This window comes from Scomber scombrus, chromosome 16, assembly GCF_963691925.1.
Source record: "Scomber scombrus chromosome 16, fScoSco1.1, whole genome shotgun sequence".
Lineage (NCBI taxonomy): Eukaryota > Metazoa > Chordata > Actinopteri > Scombriformes > Scombridae > Scomber > Scomber scombrus.
In genome coordinates, this window is record NC_084985.1 from 19962824 (window position 1) to 19982687 (window position 19864).

Below are 19864 nucleotides of genomic sequence, written 5' to 3' on the forward strand. Positions count from 1 at the left end.
CCAGGCAACAAGAGGAAGAGATAAAGCTAGTTGTTAGTTTCTAAAATGAGACTTGGGGAGAAAGCGGGTAGTGGAGGAGGAGGAAGGCGTGTGAGGGGTTAAGGGGGGGCAATGTACACATGAGGTAAATCAGGGATTTCACTCAAGTTTACAGATGAAAATACTACATTTTACAAAAGGTACAGTACATTATTGAGTGTGAATTTGGGCTGCAATCATTTATTGGTCATTTGCACAGTTTTAAGGCATTAGGTGTGATGTTGCAAAAGAGACCAGGCATTTTGACTTCAGAACATGTCACAATATTGTATATATAAAACCATCTTTAGTGACCACGATGTAAAAGAACACCATCTTTCACTACACTTGGTTTTCAGGTCCTCTCAGCTCATAGATACTGTGGTGGAAGACAAGGAGATACAATATAAATATGTTCCTCTTCGCTGCTGGAACAGGGATGGGATATTTGGATGGGGCTGACACTGACATCATCCAAAACACTAGAGAATTCAGAGGGATGGATGTGGGTGGCTGTGAGCTGTGGTTGTCATGGTGATATGGGGGATTAAGATCAGAGTATGTCCCATCAGTCAAAACTTCAGGTTGTCAGTTTTGGTAGGGATGGGGGGTGTACATCCAGTCACCCTACTATTGCCCCCCATCCCCTGTTCTTGATGTTGTTCTACTGAGAAGAGTGGTCTCTCTCCTTCTCTCTTTCTCTCTCTCATCCTGTCTCCCAGGTGTTGTGAGCTGCTGACGGAGAGACGGATCTCTAAACATTGGGTCCTTTGATCGTTCCTGCCTCCTGTAGTCTCGGGGAGGTGTATGCTGATGCTGCCAGACACATTGCCGCCTCGCAGAAGCCTGGGAGACCTGACGAACCCGCCTTTCCGGGGCGACCGGCCTCTCCGGCTGATCCCTGAGGCCCTCTCTCACCAGGCCTGCCATCCCGAGCCACACCATCAACACCTGGAGGACCTGCGGAGGCAAATATTAATTTTGAGTGATTTTGAAAAATGAAAAATTATTAACTACAAGTTCAGGTTGTCACTACTGAAAACTTTCAAGGATGATTACATCTACTGAACCCTAACTCTAACCCTTAGAAAGCTATCACAATATCTTATTGCTTTATTAATTTTCATCCATACAGCCCATTTTGAGAACTTGAGTGGTTTCTAATCAAGGAAATACCACTCTCAACTTAAATTACGCGTGTGTCCTGTATATATGCATATATTTACCCTGTGTGTATGTGTGCATCAGGGAGTGTGAATCTGAATTAGTGTGTACTGCTGAAATCCTATTACATTCTCATTCAAGAGCATCTGTTAAATGACTGAAGTTAATGATGCTTTTAAAATGCCTTTGAGCAGGCTCTCCTGTGGCAAGAGCTGTAATGCAAAGTCCTTCACTTTCTTATTTCCCCTTCCCTCCTCTTAACCTTTGGTCAGTAAAACATACTTAAACTGCATAGTGCAATGTTTATTCACTTACATAAAATCCAACTGTATGACATTTCATGTATGGGAGGCCTCAGCTCTTACCCTGTAATCCCGGGGGTCCTGGTGGTCCAGGATGGGGTTTACCAGGATCTCCTCTATCACCCTTTGCCCCTCTCTTTCCTGGTTAAGACAAAAGAGGATACGATGTGAAAAGCTGTCTATTCTATAAGATTTACATGTTTTGATGCCATACTGTCCATTCCTACCTTTAAGCCCTGTGTTTCCAATCTGTCCATGTCCTCCAATAATGCCAGGAATACCACGAGGACCAGGTAAGCCATGCGGACCCTGGGATCCCGATGGCCCTGGAGGTCCAGGAGGCCCGGGTGGTCCCATTACACCTGCTCCACCGAGCACAGCCCTCTTGGCGCTCACCGCTACAGCTGCTAGCCTCTCTGTGACAGAGGAGACAGCTTCATCATTTTACAGCCGAGAAAAATTTTGATTGAATTACCTTTGATGATGGGCTCAGGAGATGAAAGCAGTTTCGGAGAAATGAGCTAATCTAATATCCCCTATGGACATCAAAGGTGAATATTCAGGTCTAGGCGCTCACCCTGCAACATCTTCAACACCACTTCAATGATATGCTGGTCAGATGCATCGCGTCCCTGGAGGGAGGAAGAGCAGACTCAGACAACAATTTCTCTGGCATCGCTTTCCAATAACACATTTCCATTATCGACCAAGTACATCAATAAATGCTTATATACTTATATGTTCCGTGCATCACACATCAAGAGTGAACTGGACTCACTGTTGATCCCTGAATGCCTGGCATGCCAGGTACTCCTCGCTCTCCATTGAGTCCCCTAGGACCAGGCAGTCCTGATGGTCCCTGGTCACCTGGTTTACCAGGGTCTCCGGTTGGACCGTTGTGTCCAGAATCACCCCTCACTCCTTGCTGTGAAGAGAAATGTTAAGGAAGAGTGAGTATACATAAAAAATGCAATGATTTGAGAGGCAAAAAGGAAGAAACAAGTCTGGCATACAGATTACTGCATGGTGTGATGCCTACCTGTCCTTTGGGCCCGGGTTCGCCAGACAAACCCTGTCACAGCAATGAGAAACTTTGTCATTTTCACATTCATCATTTCCATCATCATTTCTGCCTCAGAGACACTCATTGAGCAATAATTCAAGAATGAATGTTCTGAATGAATGCCTAAAATGCTGCTTCAAAGAGCCAACGTGCATCACTGCTTCACTGTCATGTAAATAGCTCATTTGCCATCTGGATTATTATTGCATGCAAATTCAAAAACAGACTTCCTCTTCTTCTTAACTTCGGTATGGTTATAAAATGTTCTGCTATATATCATTCTGCTTTGATGCCTTTAAAGCCAAATGTTTGAACTTCCTTATCTAAAGCCTGCAAGTTTTAGTGTTTTGTAGATTCCAAGACTTTTGGTGGTGCTTTATAACAAGAAGTCTGAAACAGCTTTAAATTGTGCGGTAATGATCTTTACCTTTTCACCTTTCTCGCCAGCCAATCCCTCAACACCAGGGTCACCCTAAAAGTGACAGAGAGAAAAAGATTTTAAATAGAGTGGGAGAGAAGGATGACTATAAAAAAAAGATTTGTCAGGATTGGAGCTAAAATACAGAACACTGTAAAAGATATGTGTCTGACAATCCAGTTTAAAAGATAATGACTCACAAAGTCTCCTTTCCCCCCAACTTTTCCTTGGAAGCCCTGGAGAGAGAAATGGTTTGAGTACATGTAAATGTGGTCAAATCTAAATTATAATATCCTAAATATTGATTGCAGCAAGAGACACCAGAGAGCACAAAGTAAGAAATATGTTGTCTGATATCTAAAACAAAGACAATGAGAATACTTAGATTATCATTTATATTACTTGCTTCAAACTGTGATTTACTGTGGATTTGTGTGACTTTTATTCATGGGTAAACACTGCCCCCAATGGACAAGTCTATGTAACTAAACTATTATAAAGTATTTTTGAGTACAGGCAATGTTACACATGAATTCACAAAGCAATATACAGTATGTATTTGTTTCTGCACACAGACCTTGTCTCCCTTGGTTCCACTAAGGCCCTGGGCACCTGGAACACCAATGGGTCCTCTCTCTCCTTTGATTCCCTGTCAGGAGACATTAGAGATAGAATTGAAAGTATAGCAGCATATGTTTAAAAAAAGAGAGCAAAAAAGAGACAGAAGCAGCTTACGGGCTTGCCGTTGATTCCTTGTGGCCCAACTGGTCCTCGTTGACCTCTGTCACCCTGTGGAAGTCAGATGAGATGAGTATGTCTGCTTTATAATGTAGCAAAAGATGTAAGTGTTTTAGTATAATTATTTGGGATTTTTACCTTGGGTCCAGGAACTCCCTCCATACCAGCCTCACCAGGAACACCAGGCTCACCCTAAGAACAAGCAGTTGACTCAATTTAGCACAAGTTCTCAATTGTAATGCATGAAAACACTGATGTTTTGTCTGTGTCTGTGTGTGTTACCAGAGGTCCAGGTGCACCAGACATGCCAGTATGACCCCTAGGTCCTGGTTCACCCTAACAAGGGAAAGAAAATGGCTTTCATACAGGTAAAAGGTATACATATTATGAAAAAAAGAAGGTTGAAAACAAGCTCAATATGTTATATGATTTTGTAAAAGGCTTACCTTAAATCCAGCTCCACCCTTTGTCCCAGGACTGCCAGGTAATCCCTACAGAGAGAATTAACAAGAATGAAAAAAGTGCTAATCAAAGTTACATCTGTATCTTGGGCGTTAGGCTGGTTGTCTAATGATTAGGATGTAAACCATATCAGGTTTGATTAAGTGTGTGGGTATGTGATACCCCTTTCTCTTTTCCTACATTTCGCAATATACAATCAAATCAAGGTGAAAACTCTCAAAAATAAAGCCTAAAAATAAACCTGTATTGTATTCTTGTATCTTTACTTTCACAGTATGATAAGACACTATAGTTCATATGTTTGAAATACCGGGAGGAACTCTGACACTGCTAGAGGCATAAATGTGGATGTTTGTACATGCTACTGTAACTATGAAAATAGGCCGAGTCACAGCCATGGCCATATACCTTGCAGCAGGTTTCCTTGCAGTGAAATTGTGAGCATAGGTGGATGTGATGGTATATCACAGCAGAGTATAAAGGAGGCTAAGTTATGGTGTTTGATTTTGCAGCAGCGTTAGTGTCACCGCAATGACCACACAGCAAAGTGTGCATCTCATGCTCCATTACCCCTTATTCAGAATGACGTGCACAAAATCACACACTCACACGCGCGCACGCACGGACGCGCACGGACGCGCACACACACACACACACACACACACACACACACACACACACACACACACACACACACACACACACACACACACACATGTGTATACCCACTGGTCTGATTGTGATAAATCACTTGAGGTGGGAGGGAGAATGCTGTTTCAAGGTGGCTTAAATTCTAAAACAGCCTGGGTCACAGGGTCACTGTTAACATGGAATAGTGCCCAGAAAACAGAACATACCAAAATGTATAGGCTGCTTCACTCTGGTTTTCTGCCTGTGTTCTGGCTTTGCTGAAGTGTGGAAGAGAACAGAATGATCCCCTTCGTAGTATGAGTGACAATAAGCGTTTACAGAGAGACTTATTTGCATGTGACTTTAGTGCCATTACTGAACCATCCTTAGACCAACATACATTAAAGGATCACTCACCGCTGTCCCCTGAGGACCAGGAGGTCCAGGCATCCCAGCCTGGCCAGGGCCGCCCTGCAGACAGAAGGGAACATAAGAAGAAGATAAGAAAAATTGTCATCTTCCTCTGAGATTGAAGTTTCTCATCATTATCACAGCTGGCTACCCGTACCTTCATTCCAGGAATACCAGGTGTGCCATCTTTTCCATCAATACCAGGCAGACCCTGAAAAAGCAGGCACATGAGATAGTCAACTTCATTTGGCAAACTCTCCAAACACTGTATCAACTGTGTTGTGCATAAACAAAAGTGTATTCACTCACATTTTCTCCCTTTTTGCCTACCGCACCCTGTGGGCCTTGGATACCTCGGCTGCCCTGCAGAAGATATCCAAATCAGCGTCAGTGTATTCAAAATGCCCATCAGGATCACTGGGCCCATTCAAGCTTTGAGAAATATTTAAACTCTTTTTGTGGGCGCCTCAATTTTGACAATAATCTTCAAAGAAAAACACTTGCAGAGTCACCTACTTTGTCTCCCTTGTCTCCTGCCTCTCCAGGTGGTCCCTGAGGTCCCTCCTCACCCTGCAAACAACAGAGAGAGATTTAGAGTACCTAAGGTGTGTGTGTATGTGTCTATCTGATCTTCTATAAGTAGTTGAGTCTTTGTTTGTGTTGGTGTGTGTGCAATCTTACAGGAGGCCCAGGAATTCCGACAGGTCCGGTGATACCCTTATAACCACGAGGCCCCTGAGGAAGAACAAATAAGACTTGGTCAAAACCTAGTATGTTGCTGGACCGTGTATAAAATTATATTGGGCTTTTAATTTGAAACAACAGACACAGGAAGCAGACCCGAGGAAGTGCAGCACGCATTGACTGAACAAAATTTGACATAGGGCCTTTCTCTACACCAAATTCAGACTTCTGTATTTGCTAGTTCAGACTTGGTAAGTTCAACTCAGGAGCACATACTTCAGAGGATGGGAGGACACAGTATGACCACTCTGCAGTTGGAACAGCAGTGTACTTTCTGAAAGCAGCAGCTCAGCTTTAACTCAACTACCTGACTGTACTGTGACTAAACAATCTCAGCTCAAAGCTCCACTAACACTTTTTTTCTCACAAAAAATAACTTCAGTGACAGAGAGAAGCAGTAACTTGTTACTGTTATGTTATTCTTACTGTACTGTAACTATAATAAAAATACAAAATGGTATTTAATAAGGGCTAATCTGTTCATTTTAGAACATGTATATTTATTGAAATGTGATAATAGCCCCATAGGCAGCGCTGTTGTTCTGTCCAGTAAAAACATGAAGCTTCACTTTACATTCATAAAAACTAATGTAGCTCCTCACATCTCCGAAAACGTAAGAGCAAATTTCCAAATAGGTGTTTTGTGGATGAATTTACCACATATTGGGAATCTAAATGGTTATGTTCTCACCTAAAAATTTAATAAAATGACATATTAGCAGTCCTACAGCGAAAATTACAATGGCTTTACTTCCGCTATTACTGCCGTTTGGTGCGAAATGCATTATGGGACTTCGGCTGACTAATGGTGTAACTTCATCACTCAGTCAGTCAGTCAAGGACTTTTGTGTTCATAAGGCTGGCACCACTGTTACGATCCACCCAGAAAAGAGCGATCAATCACTTCAGATCAGAGAAGCTGCTAAGTCACGGCAGCCTACTATTCATTGTGATAAAGGGGTAATTAGGGCTTAACTCACTTCACTAATGGGAGCTACACAGAGAGCCAGCCACTCTTGCTTTGGCACTAAGCCGGGATGCTAACTTGGCTAACGCGGCTAATGTTAACAGTAAGACGGATGGCTACAGCGGATCATTAACTACAGATGGAGGCACCGTGGACCCAGACAACCCCAACTCATTAGAGGAGGGGAGAGATTTGTGTTAGCATCATTTCCATATGTCCCCATTGCTGGTAATGGATGATGTTTGTATAGTGGGGGCAGGTCTGACTGTGCCTCTTTTGTGCTCATCTAAGAACGAGGACAGCGTAATACCAAAAAAAGAAAGAGGACAAAAAGTTGAATTTGAACGTGAAAAAAGTAAAAAGAAATGCTGGTACTCACCGCCTCTCCTTTGGGACCCATCATTCCTGGATAACCCCTCAGGCCCATTGGACCCTTAGGACAAAGAAAAACAAGTTAATGGAAAAACTGACCCTTAGAACATGAGGTTCTGTCAGTCCAACATAACACTACACCAAAACAATAGCCTTTATTTGTAACTTTTCCAGGTGACAAAAACTTGAATTCTCTGCATACCGGAGGTCCTGGGATGCCCTGCTCCCCAGAGATGCCCACTTCTCCCCTGGGCCCCTGGTGGAGGAAAGGAAAAAGAGCAGGCCATTAGTCATTCTATTTCTCTGCTGCTCTCTGCAGAACAGGTGCTTGCTACCAATCATGGCACATGAGAACATTTTCAAAAAGTTGTAGGAGGTCTTGAAAAGCGTCATGCAGATCAATAGAGACTCATGCTTGTGCACAAAATATGAAGCCAGGATGGATTGTTTAGCATAAAGAATAACAATACACAGTCTGGAACGCAACTGCCCATAAAACCACAACTCATTTTTACATTTTTGTAGTCTAAAATATAAATACGATATAATGTGTTAATTTTGGGAGATGCCAGGTAGATTTTTGAAATGTACCCCCTGCTTTGAGTCTTTATGCTACGCTACGCTAAACTACACATCTAATTTTTATTTTTCACTAGTCTGAAGATCATTGTGATACTAATCTATGAAGTCTTTGGTATCAAATAGTAAATAGTGGTATAGCAAGTGAGAAGAGCAGCGCTAAAGTGAAACCTTGAGTTTTAGCAAACCTTCTAAAACACTGGTCTGCTTGGGAGGAGTGGTAACTTGGTGCATTGAGTGTTTTGAGTGTCTAAGCGCTGCCAGAAGGCTCCTTGTGTGGGAAGATCAGAGGTTAATACCTGGGGCTTGGCTAGCTGTTCCCTAGGAGCCCACTGTGTGCTCATTAGCTCTGCTTAATACAGTGAGGTGAGGAAGCTGCACGAACCCTGACTCTCTCATCCTCCCCTTCATGTACCTGGCTCTTCACCACCTCTTTCATCTGGCTTGCTGCATGCCGATTGCAGGGCCAGGGCCAGGCCTGACTAATCGCAGCCAGATTAGTGCCAGTCATGTGCCTCAGGGGGCTTCATTAGAGCTAATCCTTGCCTCTGCTGGTACTGAATGGTGGGTGAGTTTTGCAAGACTGTACAGCATGTACTTGTTTGGGTGTTTGCGTGTATCCACTCTCAGCAAAACTGAGATGTAGCGCAGCTCACCGATTTTCCAATGCTACCAGGCTCTCCCAGAATACCGGCACGTCCTTTGTGTCCCTAGAAAGCAACAATCGTCAGTTTAGTGTCATAACAATTTTCAAATGTTCCATAATCATTGATGCTGAAAAACACTGTGTAAACTGTGTGTATGCGTATTTCTCCAGGGTGAGTTGAAACAGAAAAGCAAAGTACTCACCTTGACTCCTTGTAGTCCCTGGGGGCCCTTAGGTCCTGCTGGACAGTTAAGAGGACACTGTTGTCGAGAGGAGGAAATATATGGATTATGAAATGTGAAATTATGTCAAAATAGATTTGCAGAAAGAAGATGTCATTAGATCTGACCTGGAAGTCTGCACTGCCCTCCTCTCCACCAATGAACTTCCCAGGAGGACCCTAGATAGACAGAAGGATAGATGGATGGATGGATGGATGGATGGATGGATGGATGGATGGATGGATGGATGGGTGGAGTCACCTGGTCACAACTGACAGACTCTACTCCCACGAGCTGAGTCAGCACTCTCTCTGTCTATCTATTTCTCCCTCTATCTTTCCTTCTCTCTGTTTATAGATTGAGTTAGAGAGTAAAGTATCTCTACAGGGGCTGATGTATTCCTGCTACAGTCAGATGAGACAGCCCACTGATCTAATGGGGGTTTATTTACTGTAGGATAGCACTAAAGCTAAACAAATACACTCCCCTGGGCTAGGAACATCACTCTCGATGAAGACACCCCACCTCCTTTCCCTTCTTAGAACCATTCAGAGATGCACACAGGAGAGTACATACACCATTGGAAAATAGACTTGAAAGTGCACTGCTGTATTTCACCACTTGGGACCAGTATAAGAAGCAGTGAGCTTTGGTTGTGCTAGGTGTTTTAAAACACACATTAGTTGCTACAGGTTCTGCTGAGCAGAGTACATTAGCAGATGTGAGGCTGAACTAGTTTTTTCTTTGATTTGTACTTTTACACTGCGATCCCTTTCACTAAGGTAAGCTAACTGCAATTACACTGATATAACTATATGCTTTATAAAGGCCAGTGAGCTCCTGGTAGCTCATCCATCACTTACTCTTGTCTTCTCTGAGTTTGTTCAAGTGAGTTTCAAAATGTGAACAGTGAGTTAAGTGGAATTTATACAGTTGGATGGCATTATATGATGCTAAACAAAAAATGGGGTAGGTATAATATATTTAACGTACCCTGAAAAGATTATCAGCTTGAATTTACAGAGTGGACAAAACTGCAGGTATATCTGATACAATCCAGGTTGTATTTTGTGTTGTTTTTAAATAATTTTATATGTTGTTTATTGCAATGCACTGTATGTGTTCCTGTTATCTAAGTCCATCTCATCCACTACAACATGATAAGCTGTGGTTTTATCTGTACTCACTAGATCTTCAGTTTAATGAGGGTTTTGTTCCATTAGAAATTAGAGAAACAGGTGACCACAGGTGACCTGCTCAGATATTTCCAAGAAAAACCAGTCATGAGTGAGCACTTACTGGTTTGCCAGGAGGTCCAGGAAGTCCTGGAGCTCCAGGTGGTCCCAGAATACCCTAAACAAAGCATAGGAAAGAAAGAAGCTGTGAATAAAATAGTTTAAGACCTAAGGAGCCTGGGAGCTTATAACCTTTTCATAAGATGTTAAGATGTTTGTCAGTCATTCAGGCAGTGGAATAAACTGTAGCCAGTGTTCTACCTTTGGTCCATTTGGTCCAATTTCACCAGGAAGACCAATTGGCCCTGGAGCACCCTATACAGAGAGTGACAGAGACAGAGCGAATAAGAGAAAACATACTGCCTGCACTCTTCACCAGCCACTAAATCATTTCCACACCTTATAGTAAAGTCATTAAGTGATAAAGGGATAACTGTATAATAACATACAAGCTACTTACAGACAGTCCTGGAAGGCCGGGTCCCTGTGTGGACAGAAGGCACAAGGGGTTAAATTACTGTATAACAAGTGGGACCAATTCGTCAAAGTATCAATTAACGCTTGCGAAAGCCAATTAATAATGGCAGAAGTAATTCAGTAATGCGTGTGTGCATAGTGTCAGAGCGAAGGGTAAACAGCGCTCAAGATGAACAGAGACACAGAGGACAATCAGTTTATGTTTGCTGTGTCTTTTGGAATTAATTATAAACAAAGTAATTAAGTAAGTAAGCCTTCTTGGAGGAAGAACAGCCCACAGGGCAGGATCTCCTGTCTTTGTAGCATGAGGCAGCTGGATGTACAAGCACACCCCCCCAGACAGGATGCCTGTTAATGCTAAACAAAGGATTTAACTAATAATGTTGCACTCAAGCATGACATTGGATGACTCTGGAATTAATGTTTGAATATGGTGTATGATGTCTAATAGATGGACACTGAGCTCCACCTAGTGGTGTCAGAATGTGTTACAGTGAGTGTGATGGCATGCTAACTTTGCAGCAGTGAACCAATTAGCATCACACTACTGGTGTGTATGAATTCAACTGTTGCATTTAGTGTTTTTTTTAATGATAATACAGACATGATGATGTGGATCATTGACAGCTCTTTTCTACTACATTAAGGATTGTGTAGTAATAAGGTGCATATCAGCTCAGCTGTAGAAGGCATATGCCACATCTGGAAAAACTAAATCCAAAAGGGGGCACAGCTGGTCAGGCATTCAGGCATGAAGTAAAAGGGACTCGGGAGGTTGCCTTATGAGAGCAGCTGGGTTACAATATGTGTGTTGGGAAACTGACTAGGTTTCAAACAATGCTTAATTCAGCCTGTCATAACTCATTTTCATTTTCACTCAGTTATCATGACAGCCTCATAAGATAAAACATTATCTAATTTGTTATACCTTGTTTATACAGTATACAATATCCATTAAAATATATATTAGGTATCCCTCATCATACCAACTTTATAGCAGCAGAGAGGTCATAGATATCAAATAGTTTACTTACAGGAGGGCCAGGCTCACCACTTGGTCCAGACTGACCCTGTGGACAACATAAACGACATGGTGAGGAATACAATTCAGGGTATGCAGTTGGACAACATGAGATTCAATGTTTTATCAGAATGAAAGTCTAATTACATGTTATTATGGATGCACATTTTCAGACAATTATATTGAATTTTTTTAAAAACTTCTTTCTATTGTATGTTACTTTATATATTCACTTGAGTACATTTCAGAAGCAAATATTTTACATTCTACTTATTTAACTGTCAACTATATTTCAAATGAAGATTTATTATTAGTTTATATAATATGCTGCATCGTTATAGAGTAAATAATTCAACAGTATGTAAAGCTACCCCATTAAAAAGCTGCTCACACATTAATGCATAAGCTCATTAATAATACTTAATAACTGATATAAATTTCGATGCATTTTACTTAAGTAAAGGATCCTTACAACCACTGCCCTTTTTTAAATTAGGAAATACTATTCTACAATCAATATCAACATGTTAAATGAGTTCCATGCTTTCCACAGATTAGCAGCGTTATGGTGAATTAGAACTAAATCTCATTTCAGGTGCACAGTTACAACCAGACACTTGCCTTAGGGCCAGGGCTCCCAATAGGGCCTCGGTCACCCTTTGCTCCAATCAAACCCTGCGGGCAGACAGAAAGAGATGAAGGCAGGTGGATGCAGTATGCTGTAATTGTGTATAGCGATCAGGCCTTACCAAGGAAGGTAAAATATTGGGGGTAAATAGTAAATTATAATTCACCAGTGTGCTTTCTATGAGCTACGTATGACTTGAATTCACATAACAATATGACTAATCACACATTTGATCGAAGCTGACACTGCTCTTGTAAGTAATTAGGAAAAAAACCCGGGATTGAGATTCCAGAGCGGATTACTGGCTAAAGCTCTAAGGAATGTGTGTGTGTGTGTGTGTGTGTGTGTGTGTGTGTGTGTGTGTGTGTGTGTGTGTGTGTGTGTGTGTGTGTGTGTGTGTGTCTGTGTGTCTGTGTGTGTGTGTGCTTCAGTTAGCATGTGATCATGAGGCAATATTACTTCCCTCTAATCGAGACTTGAATTTGCCTTCAGAAAAGCTGCACAACAGTATAATCAGATAAATAGCTGAAGTGGCAAATAGCTTAAAAATCATTTAAAACTCACTGGCTTGTCCTTATCTACATCTGCTTTCTATCTGTGATTACTGAAAATAAGATGAGCGTAATCAGTAATAATGGGTTTGACATCAGGTCTATTGACCTCATCATGTAGTTTGAAAAGGTTCAGGTAACACTCTCCCCACACAGGACTTTTCTATGACTGACAGTGAAATAAGCTTTAATGACCAAATCACCATGTTCACAATAAACCAATAGTTAGAAGTTCAAGGGTCATGACAATATTCAGAGGGATATTTTTATAGCCTGTGAAAACAGCTCAGCAAGAACATTGCAGCTTAATGTAGCCTAAAAACTTTTTCTTGAATTGAAAATCCCTAATGTAAAACAGGGCTATGAGACTTTGTTATGTCAGATTAAATATTAGATTAAAACAAAAACAAAGGCTTAATGTAGCTTAATAACATACATTTTTGATGACTTTTTTAATAATACATTTTATTATGCACACCCTACTGACTTCATAATAATTTAAAGTTACCCTGTGGAGTTTTTATTGTAAGCTGTTTTGATTACATTCAACATTTCTCACCCAAATGCATTGTGTGCAGCCTTGAGGTGTTATAAACATTGTTAATGCATTCTCTACCTCATAAAACATCATAAAAACTGTTTTGCTTACATCAGCTTGTGGGTGTATTCTACTTTTCTCCTTTTTTATTTGCACACTGCAAACTAGAACAACATACTTTATTACTGCCACTGACTTGCCTTCCTCTTGTAGCAGCAAAAATGTGTCATGTCACCCCCAAATACATAAACCCACTCATCAGAATATTGCTCCACAGCGCCACAGGTGGTCAAAAATACTACATGGTACCTTAAAAAATTTAACCTCATGTTTTTGCCTCCTGACAAGAAGAGTACAGTAGTGTTTTCTCACATATTTCTTCAAAGAGGTTTTTTGGTTTTTTTTTGTTAATCAAGTGCTGTCAGCATTAATGTCCACATTAAACCTCTCAGAAAGTTTTCTTTTCAAGATTTTTTCTTATCATTTCAGAAGGGTTTTCACAGTTATTTTCTGACTTCTTGCACTCCTCTCTCTTTTTATCCTCTCATATACAACACACACTCATAAAATTGTAAAAAGAAAAAGTAAACAGTTTACTTACATCGATGCCATTCTCTCCTGGAACTCCATCAGGACCTGGCTCTCCTGGCTCTCCCTTTTGTCCCTACAGTAAAACGTACACTATTGTTATGAACAAAACCAAGTGCAGATAAATTAAATATTACATTTTTTGTAAGATCAACTTCAACAAACTGTGAAGTACAAACTTACTGGTGGTCCAGGGGGGCCAGGAGGTCCTTTATCTCCCTGCAAAGAGAGATAGATAAATATTAACTCTTAACTCTTGTAGTTATTGGTTGTGGCATGACTGACAGTCTTTCATTTTAAAATGTCTTCCAAATGATTTTTCTTTCCAGTTGACAGGTGCTAAAAGTTGTGTGGCTCTCTGGGCTTGTTATCACAAAAATACATTTGGCAGATTAAAGTGCCTCTAATGTGTCAAAAGTTAGCCTGGTATTGTAAGTTTGTGTAGTTAGAATACATCATGCAAATGGACATCATGGTACCTCTGTATAAATACTTAATGTATTAAGCATTAATATATAATATGTTCTTTCAGTCAACACATACTGTAGTAAGAGAGGCTCCTCTTCAAGAATTCAACCAATGATTATAGTGAGATCAGCCTTTAGACAAAGGCTTTGTACAAATGCTGATTCTCCATCAGGTCCCACTTTTCTTGATGTTCTATTATGATAGGGACCAAGAAAATGGAACTGTGGAAAAGACACAGTGTAGAAACTGAGAGACATACTACACCTGCCAGTTTGGAGGAAGCATAATAGCTTTCTTTGCAAGAGGAGGTAACGGGAGGTGCTAACAGAAGATAACTAAGTGGAAAATGGACATAAAATACTAAGTTATCCTGGTTGTATTCTGGCAGCAAACTGATACTGACAATAAACTCAGCTCTTAATTAGTCCCAAGTCAAAACTCACAGAATATCTGTGGTAAATGCATATATTCGTGATGGTACAATTAAACCAAAGACTTGTTTTTAATTTTAAAAAAACATATGAGATGATCAAAACAAATCAAATGCCTGATCACATCTGGTTTACGATCATGCAACAGAAACCAACACCTGTTTTTTGCAGGCAGTTAGTGTCCTGCTCCACCATACCCAGCAGCCTGTATTTATAAAACCTGCATGTAGTTGACCCTAAGAATATCTCAAATGTATCACATTACTGTGACACAAACCCAGACCCACTCCTGGACTGAGCAAGGGTCTCTTCTCAAAGACCCCTCTCTCTGCAGGGAACAGAGCTCTTTTGTGCTTGTGTGTTTTCATTTGCAGTGCCCTCTGCTGGTAAGACTTCAATACTGCAGAGAAGCACTAAGTTGGTATTTCTCCAGCACAATGATGGTCTTTGTGACAAACTTGTTGGGCAAACTGGTGTGGATACTCACATCAATGCCGTCTGACCCAGGGGTGCCAGAAGGGCCTGGTAGGCCAGGCTGGCCTTGAGGTCCAGGTGGACCCCTCTGAAAGAAGCAAAAATAACTATTTTAATAATGTCAGGTCATTTTAGAAAACCTACTCCTTTAAAGTTACAGCTAAGAAAAACATATATGCTATAGACAAACTTCCATTTCTTATAGAGATTCCTAATGAAGTCAATCTTTAAAAATAGATTTTTTAGAATATCATTTTAAATGCACAAGTGAAGAAATATGCATGTCATAAATCCCCTTTTTAAATCCAGCAAGCTTGTGTCAAACTAAAAGCAAAAGCTACTAAAGCATTAAAAAAATATGAAATACACTGGATGTGCTTCATGGATATCGCTGTACCAAACAATTGATAATTGATAGTTCATTAATTACAGATATTATGAATTCACTGTCAAATGAATCAGGCTAAACTTACATCAAATAAGTAAAATCTGGGTGGGTTACTGCACTGTGTGGCATTTTGGACAAAATATCCACTGAAAATGCACTGACTTCAACGTGCATCAAAGGAAACCAAAATAATACAACGGGGCAATTTGAAATGTAGTTGGCACAGGAGAGGGGTAAGAACAGGAGATTGAAGAGGAATGTGGGAGGAGGGGTTATGAGAGTGGCAGTGTTTACCACTCTCCCCCCACCTGAACCCCCCCCCCCCCCCCCCCCCCTCCATCTCACTATCTCCTCCGCCTGTCTTGAATTGCATCTCAGTGGATCAGTCATTCCTCAGATGTTACTGAAAAAGTAATTTCTTAATCCAACTTTGAATTCTTCAAGTGTTCAAAAAATGTGTGAAATTGAAAGAGAAAAAAAATCAGTGTAATCCTTAAGAGTGAAAAACATCCAGTAGATAACATGTAGGTGTCTGTTTGAATAGAGGCTTTCACACTCGGTGGGCAAAGTCTCTGTGTATATGTCTGTAACTGGGTCAATGACCACAGACTCATCTTTCATTTTTGCCCATAAAAAAACTCAAAAAATCTTCAATGTTCTCATCACTCTGATAAATAAAAGTCGTCTTGGCAAAAAAGTAGCCCAGGTAATGAAAAAGCCTTGCCTTCAATCGCAGCTCCTCACTTAAAACTTTAGAAAGGAGTCCGTACACGAAAAGGTCGACGATCCGCAGTAGATAATCCGGTTTCATTCTGTCTCCAGAGCAAAAAAACCTGTTCCAAGCTCGTCTTTCTTTTACATGCAAGCCAGATATACACGCTGCCAATCAATCGTTTCATTTTCCAACATTTTGATCACATCAACCAGCACTAAGACAGCACACAGCCCATAACATCACATCACTGACACCCAGTGCCTGCTTGCAATTTCCAAGGGCCCATATTCCCACTGAACCCTAGAATAAAGAAGCGGTGCCTGAACCAAGCAGGTCTCAAGCTCCCCTGTCCACTTACCACTTGGGCCAGAGCCAGACACAAGGTCTGCAGTATTACCCAGGTCTTCAGCAAGGCAGAGAGAGCAGCCATGGTCCCTCTCCCCTGTCTGTCTGTCCTCGGTTCACAAAATCCTCTCTTCTAGCTCCTCTTTCCGCTCCCTTACTCCTCTCCAGGCCGGCACAGTGAGGAACTGGTGGGGCAAAGCTGTCTGAGAGGAGGGGGGATGGGGGTTATGTGCACAGCCCCGAAAAAATCCACTCAGGAGGAGAGAGCTGAGTGCGGAGAGGGATGGATGGATGGAGGGATGAGGGGGAGTTCGAGGTGGGGAGGGAGCAGGACAGAGAGAGAGGTGTAATCCAGCCCCCACAGCCGGCCCCTGAAAGCACAAGAAAAATACCCTACGCACCCATCAACACACACGCCCACTCACACTCACATACATACCTATACACACTCAAGATACCTCTGATTTTCTGGATTGGGGGCAGAGCAAACTTCCCAAATGTGCACAGCTTCTGCCAATGTGATTGGAGGCTTTATGAATAATTGGCATATATTTTACACGGTAAAGCCAATTGCACTAAGAAGCTCTTAAGCTCCTCCCAAAGCCATGGGAGTAGACCAGTGAATGAAACCTGAGTGTGTGAAAGACCTAATCACAGGCCTTCAACAACTTTCTGCGTCTGCTTCTGTCTCTCTCTGTAAAATGTGAAAGAGTTGTTAATTCTTTTCCACACCCGAGGCTACCGTTTGCATGGTGATGTAAATTTTTCCAAACATTTCCCACGTGAGTGTTCTGCTGCATTGATTAGGGGGACCGGTGAGCTCCTTGGATGGTACAGTATGTATACCAGAGGGATGTAATCAGGGACAACTTTGAAAAAACTGTGAACTGTACCCCCTTGGTAAATTGGCTTTAATAGTTCAATGATAGATGGTAAATAATGGCACTCCACCATGTATGCTTTAAAGGTCCATTCAAACTTAGTACACTTACTGACATCTAGTGGTGATTCCATTAAGAGCAGGTTAGTTCCCACAGTAATTGAAAAAGGCCTTTTGAGCCTAAATCAACAAAACTCATGGGAATGTGAAAAAATGAACTTATAGTGACCCCTATTGTACAGAAATTTACACTACACCAAATACAGAAATTATGGTTATGCCCACTAGGTGGTAGCAAACACACATATGAACAAATGCCAGTCTGCAGAGCTACTTGGTTGCTATGGAGGCCTCCCTGCTGCAACAACTGGGGATTAGACATTTGTTCTCCTCAGGGATGATGAAGACTGTTCTGAGAGGAGATGCATTAGTAAATTGAGATTTATTGCTCACAATAGGGAATCGCAACAGACCCCTCTAAACAACAAATTAGGAAACCAGCACAGTGATGCGCTCTGTACTTTATTTGTTTTATCCATTTTCACTTGTTGCACTTATCACACTCTAACTCTGAACTGTTACAGCCTTTTTCATACTTTTCCTGAATGGACTAAATATTAACTATTACCTTGAGAAAACTTGAAGATAAGAGTGGTTATAGTAATTACCAAAATGAAATAGAGGGCATGTGTGTGTGTGTGTGTGTGTGTGTGTGTGTGTGTGTGTGTGTGTGTGTGTGTGTGTGTGTGTGTGTGGTATCTATTATTGCACTGATTTTACAACCTCAAGTTTTTGTTTTCCTGGAGGGTTCTGTTCTGCTCTACTTGCCCACACAAGGAGTCAAACCTCTTTTGTCACAATGAGAGTGAGTGTTTAAATCTTTGACAGTGAAAAAGTACAGTAGGTAACATGGAATGAATGGAGATAAGACAAAATGAACTTAGAATCTTAGAATATAAAGAAATTCAATAGCACAATCCTGTAAAGAAAAAAAAGAAGAAACTGTGAAGAATCTAAGGATTTTCAAATTTAAAAGTTTTAATTCATATCCCTGAGTAGCTGCAGATCACAGATTACCTCTTTGAATGATATTCATGAAGTTTGTATCTGCTAAAGCATAACTGAAAAAAAAAAACTATACTACTTTGTTTAAAAACTATCTCATCTCTGAGGCCATACATTTTGTAAAGTTACATTGCATTACATTATAAGGTATTCCTGTTTATCTCTCAATCATATGTTTATACTAAACATCTATGAAAACAGACTGAATGTGTATGACAAGACTAGTACTGTGGCTAATAGAATTCAGAGTGCACCAAATCTGCATCTTGCAGGGACCACAAGCAGACATTGTTAATGGTCTTCTAATTTATTATGCTCTAGTGAACTGTGCAGTGTCAGTGTTTGCCTGTGAAGTGTTTGCCTCAATGCCACAAGTATGTTTCAGAAGTAGCAAAGTCAGCAAAGTTCTGTAAATCCAAATGACAAAATAGTATTTTCTTGTAATCCTGATGAGTCACTTCCTTTAAGCAGTTGAAAATTGCAACATCTTGGAATAGTCTAGCACAGATTGTATTAACCCTTTGATGTAGCAACAAGTAACTGAATAACTTAAAAAAAGAGTTGATACATGCATTGTAAAGCTTGATGTTAGATTTGCTGCTCTTTGCAAATGTTTATTATCATAACAGACTTTGACTCAAAGGAGTACTCCAGTGATTAAGTACTGCACTTCCATGAAGTTGGAGGGCTTGTGAGGGACAGTCTAAAAATCAAATGGCCAAAATTGAAGCGGGGTGACTAGATATTCCACATTTACCATAATGCAACTCATTAGCATCTTTTTTTTTGGATCTCCTAAATGCCCACATCTTCCAAACTTCCTACACCTCTAGTTTGCAAAGGAGGCTTTATATTTAAAATTCTCAAACTCAAGCCAAGATAACCTTAATTTCATTAAAAAAAAAAAAGTGGACTCCCCCTTAAAAGGTGCCCTGTGGAGTTAAAAAAAAGTCTATCTCACCAAAGCTTTTGTGTATTATTCATGGTCATGTTTACTTGCTTACAGTCTTCTTCATCCTTGCTTTTGTTGGTACAATTCTATGTTTCATTGACAACATCAACAACAAATAGTGGGAGGAATGTGTCACACCACTCATGTAGTTGCATCCTTGCATGTGTGTACTTGCGTGCATGCAGGATACAAACAAAACATGGACCTGCTTCATAGTGTTATTATCTGTCAACAGCTAGAAACGATACCGTTGAGTAAAATGTGAGCATAATCATAAATGTAAAATTTCTTGATAGTCACTTGTAAACCTTCCTACTATTCTATATTTTTAACAGACATTATGTGAACATACCATGTTTTTATTAAGCTGCAC

At 40.8% G+C, this 19864-nt stretch overlaps 1 protein-coding gene across 1 annotated transcript; it reads right to left on the reverse strand.

Annotated features, from left to right (window-relative positions):
- Window positions 1-772: 772 nt before the first annotated feature.
- On the reverse strand, window positions 773-16679 carry col9a2 (procollagen, type IX, alpha 2). The gene is made up of 32 exons (XM_062435450.1): window positions 16608-16679; window positions 15160-15234; window positions 13957-13992; window positions 13787-13849; window positions 12090-12143; window positions 11482-11517; window positions 10431-10454; window positions 10232-10285; window positions 10035-10088; window positions 8864-8914; window positions 8718-8774; window positions 8525-8578; window positions 7492-7545; window positions 7297-7350; window positions 5888-5941; window positions 5723-5776; window positions 5516-5569; window positions 5364-5417; window positions 5213-5266; window positions 4150-4194; window positions 3986-4039; window positions 3842-3895; window positions 3701-3754; window positions 3543-3614; window positions 3166-3201; window positions 2975-3019; window positions 2524-2556; window positions 2263-2409; window positions 2062-2116; window positions 1712-1900; window positions 1548-1625; window positions 773-978 (listed from the first exon to the last, which is right to left on the reverse strand). The coding sequence occupies exons 1-32, from the start codon at window positions 16677-16679 to the stop codon at window positions 773-775; spliced, it is 2076 nt and encodes a 691-aa protein (XP_062291434.1).
- Window positions 16680-19864: the final 3185 nt, after the last annotated feature.